The following is a 14355-nucleotide window of genomic DNA, read 5'->3' as shown; positions in this document are numbered from 1 at the left end:
TGTCATAACTGTATTTATTGCGACATTCGGACCTACTTTTATTTTTATAACCGATCTCAAAGTAACAGTCAAGTATACAACACTATATATATACTACATTGGAGGCCTTACTTCTTCAATAGCATCATCGACTATCCTATTAGTCATGCCAGTTGGACTCTTCACATCTCTTTTAGCTTTATAACCTTTAAGTAGTTCATTTGCACAATAATATTCACTGCCATACCAATCCCCAGTCAACATTGAAATCTCCAATTTCTTATTATCCAAAGTCTTCTTCAATGTTATATCATCATTTTCATCAAGTTTCAAGTCCTCGGTATTTGCAAACTTCCGATTAGTTTCCCAATCGACTAACCAGTAGCCAACTATTTTTATTGCAATCTTGACATATTCTGGTGTCACAAACAACTCTGACTCTTGTTCCAACTCCAAGTCTGCTGCAGCAGTAGCGGTTTTTTGCAACACATTTTCATTTTCGTCATTAGAAGTTGTTGCTACTGTAGTATCAGTCATACTGATTCGATTCAGTTGCAATTGTCTCCTCCAAAGCACCAGTGATTTACAGAAATCTTCCACGTATGTAATTGTAGCAGTTGGTACACGCACCAGTTTGGGGGCCAACGATGCCAAACGATGACATCTAATGAAAACAATTAATGAGTATATGTAGCTTTTAATTGTAGGATTCACGTATACCATATCAATTTTGGATCTCAATTGAAGTATAGTTGATTTATATTCAGGTACAAAGTGGACAAATTCATTGTAAGTAGTAGTGACTGGTGGGATTGTTACACTTGACCAAAACATTTCTTTTAAATATGGATATATTTTGTTATTGTACAAGTTATATTCCAAGAATGGGATGATGGTGAATATGAGTGGTTTAACGACGTTGAATGAGGAGCCATTGGAGGTTATTGTTACTGATTGACTGTCACAGCTACTCAAATTTTTGTTATAATTTTCAACTTGAAGAATGAATTTGTACAATTGCTTCTGTCGTAGTTGATCCAACTGTTGTAGGTTTTGCCATATGACTGTATTCTTGAATTCTAAATCACCATTTGTGTTTAGTATAGTAGATTGATGTAGTATATCTTCAATGTTCTTATATTCAAGTAAATCGATAATTGTATATTGCTCGTCATTGAATCCACACGGTTGTAAAATGTCTTCAATAAAGTGGGCCGTAGATTCTATTGCATTGTCGCAGTATATAGTGAATCTTTTGTTTGTGATGAGTGATATAGATAGAGCTGCATATACTCTTTCCATAATTTATATAGTGTATGAAGGATAGTCTAAGTACCTTTGTATATTGTGCTGTGAGATTTAAAAGTGTCAAAACTTTTTAGTTCAATGTCGCATGTTTACATTTAGCGTCATTAAGACGCTAAAGTTTTTCACTTGATTGTGTACTAAGGTTATCACGCTACCATATGATTTCTAACAAATTTGCTTTACTTGGAGTTGTACGTCGTATATACAGTTTGGATTTACACTTTACCATATGTAAGAGTATCTCATTTGTTTAGTAAAAATATAAACTGTTTCGACAACGAGTTATTGTCATCAATTGAATTAACTCAGCATCAGAATAGTATTTGACAAGCTCCACAGTTTGTTCATTGCCTAATACACCAACTAAATACTTCAGTTGTATGGGTTCCATATATTCAGAAGATTTAAAACTCCAAAGTACTCCAACGAATCCTTTTGGTACAACATGACTGAACCTAAACATTTGTTCAATGAAAACTGGCGTATTGCGTGAACATCGCAAACAACTCCAATTAATACTTGCTTTTGGAAATTGCAAACACAATTGACAAACTTCTGTAGCAACTTGTTCAGTCACAAAATGAGTGCCAATGATTACGTGTTGTAGTGATTGGTGTGATAATTGAGTAATTACCCTCTTGTCTTTATTCTCTTCCCATAGAGATATTACTTCTTGATTCAATCCTAATACTGTTAAACTAGGAAAATCATTATCCATTTGAAAATTACTGTTGAAAAAAGTGTCCAAATATGTGGAACCACTAAGAAACAATTCAGAAAGGATAGAGGTATTAACCATTTCAGTGATCTTGAATAAGGATTCGTTTTCTCCTTGAACTATTACATGCATTCTTTTCACTTTCAGGAAGAGTGTAAGATCAACTTGACCATAGTCAGGATGTAATGTTGAACGCCAAAAGGGGCCACAAACCCAACAGACAACCATTGATGAATCGTATGTATATAGACCTGTATCACCGATGATTTGGCACCTCTCCCTAAACACTGTTTTGTTGGAAATTGGATCAAAAACATGGCATTTATGACGAAGGCAGTGACTGCACCTGCTGTCTAATTGACCAACGTCAAACCTGCTTGCAATAAAGTATTTAATTGTTTTGAAATGGTCGAGAATCCTTTCAAAAAGTTCAACAGGCTCATGAAACATCAACAAGTAGCTTATTGTTTCATTTGCATCCATTTGATCCAAATAATTTTCCAATGTCTTCAATGAGATGATTGTACAGTTGTTTGTGGATTCATTGTTGATATGTTTGGGGAATCTGAAATTAGGAAGTGCACAATTAACACTCAGAGGGCCAAGTTTGTAAGCAAGGAACTCATCCTCTTTTATGTCGTAAACATATATATAATAGTAAAGCTTGCGTTTTGTTGTAAAATATAGTTTTGAATGTAAAGGTGCGAGTGCAATGGCTTGGTGTTGATTGATATTATTGAAGACCAGTTGTAATGCATGCTCAGGTAGATGAACAAGTGAAACCATTACTGGTTGCTTCAGTCAACGGGGCAGGAGGAGGACAAGATTAAAATTTTGCAAAAGTAAGACTGCAAGAAGGTGTTATTTATATCGGGGGGTAAATCTTATACAATACCTTCCTAACAAGTTAATGGTTTATTTTTTTTGCTTTGGCTGCGAATTATCACTTTCGAGAAGCAACTGTATAATGGTGAAATTTCCAACTCCAACACCCTTCGTAAAACTGACGGGATAACTAATGCTGTATACGTTGCATGCCATAGTGATGACAAGGAGATAAACCTCAATACTTTGAACATCGTCGGTCTTCACTTTTGGTGGTGTACTTGTTAAATTTGAGCCACTTGATCTCAAGCCAGATCAAGAAAGCGGCAGCAAGAAAGTGGGTCTCATCTGCTATAGATACAACTCAAAGGTTAATAACGATGTTAGTTTCATCGCAGGTTGGTACATCCTTTCATTGCCTGACCAAATCCCCGATACAGTTCAAAACGCTACCACTATTGAAAATTGAAAGTTGGAATTCCATTTTTTGTTCTTTTTTTGTCTCTTTTAGTGTTAAACGCGCTTTATAAAAAAAATCATTGACAGCGAAGATACCAATAGATGCAGTGTATGCTGCTTACTCTTCTTTTCAATAGAGCCTTTTTTGCTTAGTTAAGATTAAGTTTAGTTACAGGTACTACTTTCTCCATAGGTGGTGCTAGTTTTTGTAAAACAAACAATTATTGTGTATGTGTATATGCAGATGTATTTAGTTAAACTAACGCACTAAGAGATGAAAAAGAAAAAGATTTAGGTTTTTTGGTGCTGCAGGGAAGTGGTCACTTGCACGATAAATAAACGAACCACTTTTTTTTACGAATCATATATATATACATATATTACGAATCTTAAAGCCAATCTTTTAGAGTTTATGTATGTCCTGTTTGACAACTGTTTCGTCCTAGTTTGAGTTTTGAGTTGTGGTGTGTGGTTTTGAGTATTGTATTTTTAAAAAGTCATATGGTAGCGTGATATAAAGTACACAAACACGTGAATTTAAGTAAAAGTTTTTATTACGTAATAGAACAAAAGAAGAACAAATTGTTTACATTTTTTACTTTTGTTATATGCAGTAGTTTATATTGTACAAAAAGACCCAATTGAGTAAAAATACAATAACACAATACAATACAATACAATACAAACAGTTTAATCAAAGAGAGAGAGTAAATAGATATATACTTTTTATAAATTAAAAAAACACGCGATTTGTACAAAATACATATATATCTGTTATACAATTAATATAACCATTGCAGGGAGTGTGTTTTATTTATGTTTTAGATGATTTATGTTTCTTATGTTTCTTATGTTGTTTTTTTATTTTTTGTTTTTTATTTTTATTTTTATTTTCGTCTGTTTTTCTTTTTTTTCTTTTTCTTCTTCTTCAATAGGTAGACGGGTATACTAAAAATTTTTATTTTACAACACACTTGTAAAACCACATTACCAATTGAATTGATTCATTTAAGATATTAGACACCTACCTGTATTCAAAATAGTCATAACTACTATCAACTAACCAACACAAGAGAGAGACACACCACTTCCACCAAACAAAAACAACAGAAACTATTCCACTCATTTACCTATTTTAACCTCGGCTTCTCTCAAAAAAAATGATGCACCACCAACCACACCAACCATCTCCTAAGATGGAGTCATTTCCTTCGTTTATACGTAAAGCAGAACACTCACCACGCTCACTAGACTCAGCATTCCCTCCTTTCAATCCAGTACATAAATATAGAGGAGTTTATGAACGTGCAGGGTTCGAAATTAATAAAAAGGCTTATAAACAACAGCAAAATGGTGAAGATAGAGGTTCAAATAGATCAATCTCAAGCTCAAGTCGTTGGGGTACAAGAAACCAATCAAGTGATTCCTTCGGCAACAGAAGCAATGGAAGTGGAAGAAGCTACAAAACTGCAACCAAAGAAAGTCTTCCTTTAGTGGGGGCTCATATACCTACTACTGATTCAAGAGTAAAATCAGGTGAATCATCATCACAATCAAGTAAATCAAATTCAATGAACTCATATGGACAAAACGATGGCAACTCTGCTTCAACAAGTCATAGAACTTCACCTGAATATTCTCAATATAATGAACAGCAAACGCAGTACAATAACAATCCATATGAACAACAAACACAATACAATAGCAACCCATATGAACAAGAAACACAATACAACAACAATCCTAATCCATATGGAGGTGAACAGTACGAAAGAAAACACTCAAATGTGTCTAATCACAGCTATGATCTGTCTGGGCAAACTGTTAGAACTGTTCAATACGACAATGATGAAGCAGAGGAACAAACTTTAAACAATTCAAACCCATACAAACAACCAAAGAATGTAAAGAATTTGACACTTGACTTGAACAACAATGTTGAAGAACAAGAGTACAACAACCAGCAAGAGTATAACCACCAAGAACCACAGCTTCCTCCATCCAACTACTCAAACTCATCAATGCATTCATTCCATTCAAAAAACTCCAATACCTCTTCTCATCACTCAAGCCATTCTGTTCCATTACAACATTCCAACCATTCTGATCATTCTGTTGCATCTCATCACTCTTCTCATTCTTATCGTTCAAATAGATCCAATAATTCCATTCACATTATTCATCAAGAGGTTATTCAAGAAGTCCCAGAAACTACAGATTCATCAAACTATTCAGAATCTACTTCTAAAGAGGATAAATATGCTCAAGATGGTTACCAGCTCCCTACACCAATGTCTGCCAGTGGTCCTGCTCCTTCACTGCAAATGTACAATCAGCGATCACCTCCTCCTCCTCCTACTCAACCATTTGATCCAAGAAAGATGAGAAAACGTCCACCAATTCTGATGAATGGACCTCCAAGTGCTGGTCCATACCCACCTCAAGCTAACAGAAATATAAGTCCAGCATCCAATGGACCTGTGCCTTACCCTGTAAGTCCAAACTATTCCCCCAGCTTTCAACAACAATCTTTTGCTAATCAAATGAATGGTATGCCTCCAATGCCAGGCTCGAAAAGGATGGTTTCACCAACAGGCCCATATCAACAAGGACAACAACCACCAATGCACAAAGGACCAGGACCTTCGCCGACAGCCATGTATCATCGTGCTGGTATGCCTAGTCCTGGTATGCCCAGATCAATGACTGGTATGCCAAATCAGGCAGGTATTCCTCCTATGATGCCTAATACAGGCATGCCTAGATCAATGACGGGGATTCCACCAACAGCACCACCTACTTGGAACAATAATGGCCAGCATCACTCGAATTCACCTAGTTGTCCACCACGCCTGCAAATGAGGCCAGTCCCACCACCAATGGTTGGTCCGATTCAGCAGCAACAACCATATTATCATCCACAACCTCCAATGAGTCAACAACTACCAAGTAACCAGCATCAAATGGTACTACCAAATCAGCAACGCTATCAAACTGGTGTTCCTAGACAGCCCACTTACTCTCAAATAAGAGAAGACAAGTTGTCGCCTGCTTTGGATGAGTTTAAACAGGATTTGGAAGAGACTCACCAATCTTCATCGGGTCCTTACAACCAATCAGCTTTAAGTCAAATGACTCCAGATTTGAATTCAGCTAGGTTTGAAAACTCTTTGAATGGTCGTCTTATGGAGGATCCTGAGGAAAGCATGCATCATCATTCACAAGATCATCATCATCAGCAGCAGCAGCAGCAGCAGCAGCAGCAACACGCACAAGAGTATCAACAATTCTTATCAACTGAGCCAATGAACAAGTCTGACGATTACAAACGTGGATCTACAGTTAGCTCAATACTTTCAAAAGATTCCGCTGATGAAGTCGATGAGGAAGAAAGACGTATTGAACGGGAATTGGAAGCTCAATTGCAACACTTGAAAAGTGGAGGTGAACCTGAATATCAAGAGGAAGAAGATGAGGCAGAGAATATGTTGCAGAATGCATCACCTCAGAAATCTGTATCTCAAGAATCGACAGTATCTGCCCCACGCCCTCCTATCCCACAATTTACCGTACAAGATGTTGATGAGGTACAACAATCTCGCGATAGTGCAGGTTCTAACAACACCAAGGATAGTAACTGTGATGAAATGTCTATTGCCTCAATTGAATCTATCAAACCATTATCAGTTTCACATTCACACATTTCTCCCATCAAGAAGGACATGAGTCTACAGGATAATGATCCTTATCACAACCCATATGGTGTACCTGAGAGAAAGGATTCTGCTGAATTTACCAAAATCATTGCTGAAATAGATCACTTTGAAGAAGAGATGCCTAGAGCAACCCCAGACGTTTCTGATAATGCCATGGACCCTCAACTTGATCCATTAGACAACGACACAGACAACACCAGCATATCTGAATCCAAGCCAAGGTTGAGTCGCTATGAACCAGGTATGGGACCATGTCGATCCTGTCATCAGCCAATCGATCCATCAGCTAGAGGTTCACTCAAGGCGATCTTTTCCAAAACTGGTGAATTATCCGGCCAATGGCATCGCGCATGTTTCAAATGTTCGTACCAATCGTGTCCAACCCATTTCAATAAGAAAGTTCAATGTTATGTGCTTGATGATGAGCCATATTGTTTCCAACATTATCATTTATTAAATGCGACTACATGTAAATCATGTGGTGTTGGAATTGAAGGTTCATGTATTGAAAATGACTTGGGTCAAAAGTGGCATATGCATTGTTTGAAATGTAGTTGTTGTCATGGCCCCATTGATGAGGATTATTATGTGGTTAATGATCGAATCATGTGTGAGGCTGATGCTAAGCTGTATTTGAATAATGGCGGTGGTCGATCTGGCAATGATAAGGTTGAAAAGAGAAGAACGAGGATGTTTTATGCATAGAGGGGTTCGTATTTATGTTGTAATTTATAGATATGTTAGAATGTCAACGGTAACGGTTTATCATCATGTAAAAGCAAATCTCTTTTAATTTCTAAAACTCTATTAAAAAGAACTACGAAACACTACTCATCTTTCTCAATATTGATGAGTATGAATATGTGGAATATGTTCAACTTTCACATATGGACGATAAATAGGCTGCCACATTTGCGATTTCACCCATTTCAAACAATCTTCAAAATCTCTAGGAACACGCACATATTGACCATTTGGTCTATGTTCATTTTCAACTCTAGCTAAACCTTGATTCAAACTTTCCAAAACTACCGCAGTGGCAACTTTGGCACTAACTTCATTAATCTCAGTGATATCAGGCAACAATCCACCTTTGGGGTCGGTAATCTTTGGTGACAATAAACTCAATTGTTCAACTGCGGCAGAAATCATCTCATCACTGATTTTCAAACTTCTCGACAAGACTGAACCAAGAACGATACCGGGGAACGCAAAACAATTGTTGTTTTCCGAAATGTCAATACCGTCAACGGGTGCAAATGGAGACCCTGTGGCAATTAATGCTCGATCATTTGTCCATTTCATTAAATCTTGAGGAACAGCTTCGTGGAGTCTGGTGGGGTTGGAGAGGGGGAAGATGATGGGGTCCGGGTTGTACTTGTACATGGTCTTGATAACGTCTTCAGTGAAAGCTCCAGCACGGGTAGAGCAGCCAATTAGCACAGTTGGTTTGATTTTGTCGACGACTTCAACCAAATTTGTCTTGTCGATACCTTCCCAATCTGAATCCTTCTTGGCATAGACTTTTTGCGATGGTGTAGATTCGGTTGATTCAGTAATTAAGCCAAATCTATCCATGAGGAACAATTTCGATTGCACTTCTTCTTCGCTAAACCCATCAGTTCTCAAATTTGATGCGATTTGAGTAGCGATTCCCATACCTGCTGATCCTGCACCATAGACCAAGATTCTGCTATCATCCATTTTACGATTAGTCGCTTTAAGAGCGGCTTTCAAAGCGGCAACAACAACACATCCAGTACCTTGAATGTCATCGTTGAAACATGGTAATTTGTCACGGTACGATTCCAACAAGTTCCTAGCTGCTGAAGTTTCGAAATCTTCAAAATGTAATACTGAAGATGGGAACCTCTTTTTGAATGCGCGGACTACCTTGTCCAAGAAATCGTAGTATTCTTTACCTTCAACTCGAGGGAATTTGTTTCCCATGTATAATTCATCGTCTAATTGCTTTTTGTTGTTTGTACCTGCATCGATGCCGATACACAATACTCTTCTGGGGTCAATACCACCTGCAACGGTGATGATACTACCTTTACCAATAGTGCTAAAAAAAAAAATGTGTGTGTTAGTAAAATAAATCTCACGTCTCCAAACAATGCTCATACATACATTAAAATCCCTGCGATTGACCATTCCCCAATACCCAAAATTGCTGATCCATCCGTAATAACAGCAACATCAATATCCTTTTCAGTTCCAAATGGTGCCAATCTCTCCTCAATAGTTTCCGGGGATTTGATATCCAAAAAGCATCCCTCTGGTTTCCTAAATCTATGAGAATAATCCTCAATTGCATCTCCAATAGTTGGTGTATAAATAATTGGCAACATTTCCTTAATGTGCTTCTTAATCAAAGCAAAATACAACACCTTATTCTGTAATCTCATTGAATCCATAAATGAATTCTTTGCCATATCATCAACTCTAATTTTAAACTGTTGATAAGCTCGATCAACTTGTTCTTCCAACGAATTGGCCTGAGTAGGCAAGAGACCCACAAGTTTAAACGCTTCTCTTTCTTCCTCAGTGAATGCAGAACCCTTGTTAAAAAAAGGCGAGTTTAATAAAGCAAACCCATCGAGTGGACATTCAATTGGACCTTCAGTTGATAATCTGGTGGTTTTGGGTTTCAATGTTTGGATTGCTGCATCTAATCCAATTGGAGTCTTGACTGTATGAGTGTGGACATGGGTTGATACTGCTCTCGATATAGTTTTCAAGGTTGATGAGTTTAAACATTGGACGTGTTTGGCTGAAATTTGGTTGATTAATCTGATATGAAACATCTTGGCAAAATAATATTATTATTTTGAAGAAAACGTGGGTGGGATAAAGGACAAAGCAAAACTTGTAAATGAAAACCAGTTGAATAAGTATAATTGACCACTCTTGATTGTCAATTAGGCAAACGAAGAAGTTTATATCTTCGAAATCAATGGCTGTGGTTTTTTTTTTGTTTTTTTTTTTTGATCCGGTTTTAGACGAACAGTGTTGTTGTATGTATGATGTACAGCAGCAAAGCTTTTGTCGGACGTATGTCAATCCGAAGTGCGGCTTGTTTCTCTTTTCTTTTCTTTTCTCTTTGTGTGATTTTGTGTTTTTTGTTGGGAAAGGATTTCTGTTTTCTTCTATTTCCGGTTGGTGATAGATGCATTAAAATAGAAAGGGTGATCGGGCGCAACAGAGAATTGGAGATAGAAGGACAAAAATGTGTTGATTATGGTATCATCTGCCACTGTGATGATGTCCACAGGTAAAGCTTTGTACTACAAATTGGTGCTAGAATCTTCGAAAAGAAAGGGGAGCAAAATTGTACGATTTTGCGGAATATACGTTTTGTGTAAAACATGTCTGTCTCGCATGTTCTTTTCATAGCACTACTGAATACAACGTAAATGCAATGCCTCATTTCCTGCAATGATTCGTGAGACGGTATGCATGAAAAAGATTAGACTTCGTTGAAATATTTCATTGTAGCCGATCGGACTTCTGTTTACCGAAAATTTCAAACGGCAAGAGTTCTAACTAGAGAGTATCGTGATTTCTTTCAAAACGTTAATATCAATAATAGACAATACAATATCATATTATTCAAGTTCTTTCTGTGGCTGCTCCTCCTAACAAGTCTTCTTTCAAAATTTGTAACCACTTTTTTAAAGTTACTCAAAACTGAAGCATCAGAACAAGATCATCAAAAGTTAATCGTATCTTCTGTAGCTTCACCTAGCTTCATGAAACGCTTTTGAAAACTTGTCTCTTCACCAACTTGCTATCAAGTTGACCCTTCTTCACCATACTGGTCAATAATTCAAAAGCAACTTGTGCTCCATTTGTAGCTGTAACTTCAGCAAAATCGTAAGCAGGTGCAACTTCAACAACATCAGCTCCAACGACAGTTAAACTATCAACTTGACGCAAGATATGAATCAATTCTCTTGGTAACCACCCTCCTGATTCCATTGTACCGGTTCCGGATGCAAACCCTGGATCCAATACATCTATATCAACAGAAATGTAAGTTGGTGTGTTTTTGGGAATCTTTTTCAAAATTTGTTGTGCTACATAGTCGGCTCCCTTTAACCAAATATCATCAGCTTCGATTCTTAACCAGTTTTGTGCATCATCATCTTCATAATCAGCAATACAGGATAACTTGGTTCTGATACCGGCATGAACATTGTTCTTTGTAGTTAAGCCTTCTTCATATGCTTTCCACAACATAGATCCATGGTTTACATCACTAACATCGGTACGCCAAAATGAGGGATATTTGTCTGGTTTCCAAGTATCCAAATGAGCATCAAAATGCAAGATGTTGACAGGCCCATAAACTTTATTCAAAGCTCGGATGTGGGGTAATAAGACGGAATGATCACCTCCCAAAATGATAAACCTAGGTGGAACCAGATCAGCTTCTACTGAATCACCAACCCATAGCAATTCCTCAAAAGCTTGATCCATTTGTTGAAAAGCCAATTTGTTATCCATTGGAGTTACTGGGACATCTCCACAGTCAACAACTCTTGCCCAAGATTTATACGGGTTAAACATTGCCCTATGGTTGAACCCACGCAAACTGTACTGACGCTGTGACGCATCTCTGATGGCTCTTGGACCGAATCGGGCACCAGGTCTATACGACACCGCGGTGTCAAATGGTACACCAATAATTCCAACATCAAACATCTGTTCACGATCGACAAGACATTGAACATGTTCCAAGTGTGCGAAAGTAGCTATTCCTTGGAATTGCCAAAGGCTTCCCCATTTTTCTTGCAAGTCAGTGGCACAAGAAGCAGCAGTGATGACAGTTAGAAGAGCAAGTAGTTTCATTTAGTGATGATATGTTAGGTAGTAATCCACCATATTTTTACATTGGACGTCATACCACATTCTTATACTTGGCCAAAGATTGAGTGAAGCGGAATTCTAAAATCTCTCTAGATTTCAAGTGCGCAATTCGAATACCCGCTGTAACCAAACGCGGGAGAAAAATTCCGTTGCCAATATTATCAAACTTTATCGGCATTTCTAAAGCGCCTATTACTTAATTCAAAAAAAGAGAGATGGGATTCAGAGATTTGAAGAATGCGCTCAAGCGTATGGACATCCATCATGGTCAATCTGTTTTATCCAACAAGAATGAGGCTCCACTGAATCAGCAACAGCAACCACAGCAACACAGCCTGCAACCAATTGATGGTGACGATATTTTTAATCATCCAATTGGAACTAGGGAGCCACCGCAGATGTTTAAGCGAAAGGACCACGAGCTCACACCTCAAGGATGTACATTGGATCAACCAATCCAAACCAACAACTTTTCCAATAATTTAACGTTGGAGGATCAAACTTTCCCCGTTTGGACTTTACCTTATTCTTTATGGTTGACAAAGGATCCCGGACAAGACTTTGGATTAGCATTGAACCATACTGACGCAAATCAAAGAGTATTTGGTCCTGAGCCCGATGCAAAAGTTGCTCAATTCTACTTTAACCCGCCAAGGATTAAGTCCTTTGTTCTTTCCGGTGAAAGCTTTGACAACATGAGGATGACATTGCATGATCACCGCAAGATGTCTATTACAGCCAGACTTGAAACTCAACAAGGATGTGTTGTAATTCCATTGATACAAGGTATGGGTTTCATCACCGCTATATATGATAAGATTAAACCGGTAATTGCTTCACAAGTTGGATACCAAGAGTTTAAAAAAGTTGGCCAAATTGATGGTCTCCAAAAGTATCAAGTTAAGCTATTCAATCAAGTTGTCTGGTCGGTTTATAGTGATATCGAATTGAACTTAACCGATCCAAACCATATAGTTGGACAAAGCCCCGGTACGATTCAAATTTGTCGTGGTGATTCTTCCCATTACGATGATGCAGTGGGATGCTACCCAACAAGTGCAGATATTTCAGGAACAGTGCAAGGAGATCGAGGTGAATACAGAATCAAGTATGACATAAAGGGCAGATCGAGATCAGGTAAAACTATAATCTGGGCCTTGCCTCATCATCAAGAAGTAATCGCCTCCGGTGGGGAAACGGATTTGCAATTGGATTCAACTACAAAGGGAGTAATGAAGGCATACAAGACTAATGAGTTGATCATGCAAGAACAGCAATTACCTGTAGATGTATTGTGGGATCCATGGACGACGTTTGCAACAAAGGCGCAATTTTCCGATTCCACTCTACAATTGATTCGTCAAGCTGCTACTGAAGAAGTGAAGCAAGATGTTGTAGGGATGGCCAATATTGATTCAATGTACACTTCAGGAAAAATCTTGGATAAATTCGCCTACATTGCCCATGTTTGTCACTTTATTTTGAAAGATGAGGGTCTAACCAATGAGATTCTTCCTAAGATCAAACAAGCCATTGAGATATTTGCTAAAAACCAACAAAAGTTCCCCTTGGTTTATGATACCACTTGGAAAGGTATTATTTCCTCAGCTGAACCTGGAGCAGATTTTGGAAATTCAAACTATAATGATCACCATTTCCACTATGGATACCACATCCATGCCATTGCTTTGATTGCCCATATTGACGAAGGTTGGTTGCATGCAAACAACAATCTCGTCTACGACTATGCTATTGCGCTTCTTAGAGACATTGCCAGTCCTAGAGCTGATGAGTTTTTCCCACAATCTAGATCTTTCTGTTGGTACCATGGACATTCATTTGCTCATGGAATTTTCGCCTCTGGTGACGGTAAGGATGAAGAGTCGTCAAGTGAAGACTATCATTTTGTCTATGGAATGAAGTTGTTTGCCAATGTTGTTCATGATCAAGCCATGGAAAGCAGGGCAAATTTGATGCTTGCAATTATGAGAAGATCAATGAATATGTATATGCTTTATTCCGATGATAACAAGATTGAACCAGCAAAGTTTATTCCCAACAAGGTGGCTGGAATATCGTTTGAGAATAAAATTGATTACTCTACATACTTTGGTAGAGGTACTATTGGAGATGAATGGATTCATGGTATTCACATGCTTCCAATAACACCTATATCTGGATACATCCGGGGACCAAAGTTTGTGAAAGAAGAATGGGATCAGAAACTAGCTCCCATCATTGACAGAATACCAGATGGGTGGAAAGGTATCTTGATGTTGAATAAGGCATTGTTTGATCCAAAGAGTTCTTACGACTGGTTTGCACGTCAAGATTGGGATCCGGCTCAAATTGATAATGGAATGTCTAGAACATGGTCATTGGCATATACAGGGGGTATCTCAGGCTAATAACAACGAGGACATCCAATTATAGAACAGTTTCTTATCTTTATATAGATCTATTAAGTTTGACATT

General features: G+C 37.8%; 6 protein-coding genes across 6 annotated transcripts; 2 read left to right on the top strand and 4 right to left on the bottom strand. All coding sequences in view use genetic code 12, as the record gives it.

Moving 5' to 3' along the window:
- Positions 1 to 93: 93 nt before the first annotated feature.
- On the bottom strand, positions 94 to 1281 carry I9W82_001664 (uncharacterized protein; the record flags this gene model as incomplete). The annotated part of the gene is made up of 1 exon (XM_067690434.1): positions 94 to 1281. One exon carries the CDS (start codon positions 1279 to 1281, stop codon positions 94 to 96), a length of 1188 nt encoding a protein of 395 aa, XP_067548900.1.
- Positions 1282 to 1537: 256 nt separating this feature from the next.
- Positions 1538 to 2791, bottom strand: I9W82_001663 (uncharacterized protein; the record flags this gene model as incomplete). Its single annotated transcript, XM_067690433.1, has 1 exon — positions 1538 to 2791. One exon carries the CDS (start codon positions 2789 to 2791, stop codon positions 1538 to 1540), a length of 1254 nt encoding a protein of 417 aa, XP_067548899.1.
- A 1694-nt stretch (positions 2792 to 4485) lies between these two features.
- Positions 4486 to 7710, top strand: I9W82_001662 (uncharacterized protein; the record flags this gene model as incomplete). Its single annotated transcript, XM_067690432.1, has 1 exon — positions 4486 to 7710. One exon carries the CDS (start codon positions 4486 to 4488, stop codon positions 7708 to 7710), a length of 3225 nt encoding a protein of 1074 aa, XP_067548898.1.
- Positions 7711 to 7845: 135 nt separating this feature from the next.
- MAE1 (malate dehydrogenase (oxaloacetate-decarboxylating)) lies at positions 7846 to 9815 on the bottom strand (the record flags this gene model as incomplete). The annotated part of the gene is made up of 2 exons (XM_067690431.1): positions 7846 to 9073; positions 9139 to 9815. The coding sequence occupies 2 exons, from the start codon at positions 9813 to 9815 to the stop codon at positions 7846 to 7848; spliced, it is 1905 nt and encodes a 634-aa protein (XP_067548897.1).
- Positions 9816 to 10758: 943 nt separating this feature from the next.
- Positions 10759 to 11862, bottom strand: I9W82_001660 (uncharacterized protein; the record flags this gene model as incomplete). The annotated part of the gene is made up of 1 exon (XM_067690430.1): positions 10759 to 11862. One exon carries the CDS (start codon positions 11860 to 11862, stop codon positions 10759 to 10761), a length of 1104 nt encoding a protein of 367 aa, XP_067548896.1.
- Positions 11863 to 12095: 233 nt separating this feature from the next.
- ACF2 (Acf2p) lies at positions 12096 to 14288 on the top strand (the record flags this gene model as incomplete). The annotated part of the gene is made up of 1 exon (XM_067690428.1): positions 12096 to 14288. The coding sequence occupies one exon, from the start codon at positions 12096 to 12098 to the stop codon at positions 14286 to 14288; it is 2193 nt and encodes a 730-aa protein (XP_067548895.1).
- Between the last annotated feature and the right edge of the window lie 67 nt (positions 14289 to 14355).

Source organism: Candida metapsilosis (assembly GCF_017655625.1).
Source record: "Candida metapsilosis strain BP57 chromosome Unknown scaffold2, whole genome shotgun sequence".
NCBI lineage: Eukaryota > Fungi > Ascomycota > Pichiomycetes > Serinales > Debaryomycetaceae > Lodderomyces > Lodderomyces metapsilosis.
This window is presented reverse-complemented; position numbering and strand designations above follow the sequence as displayed.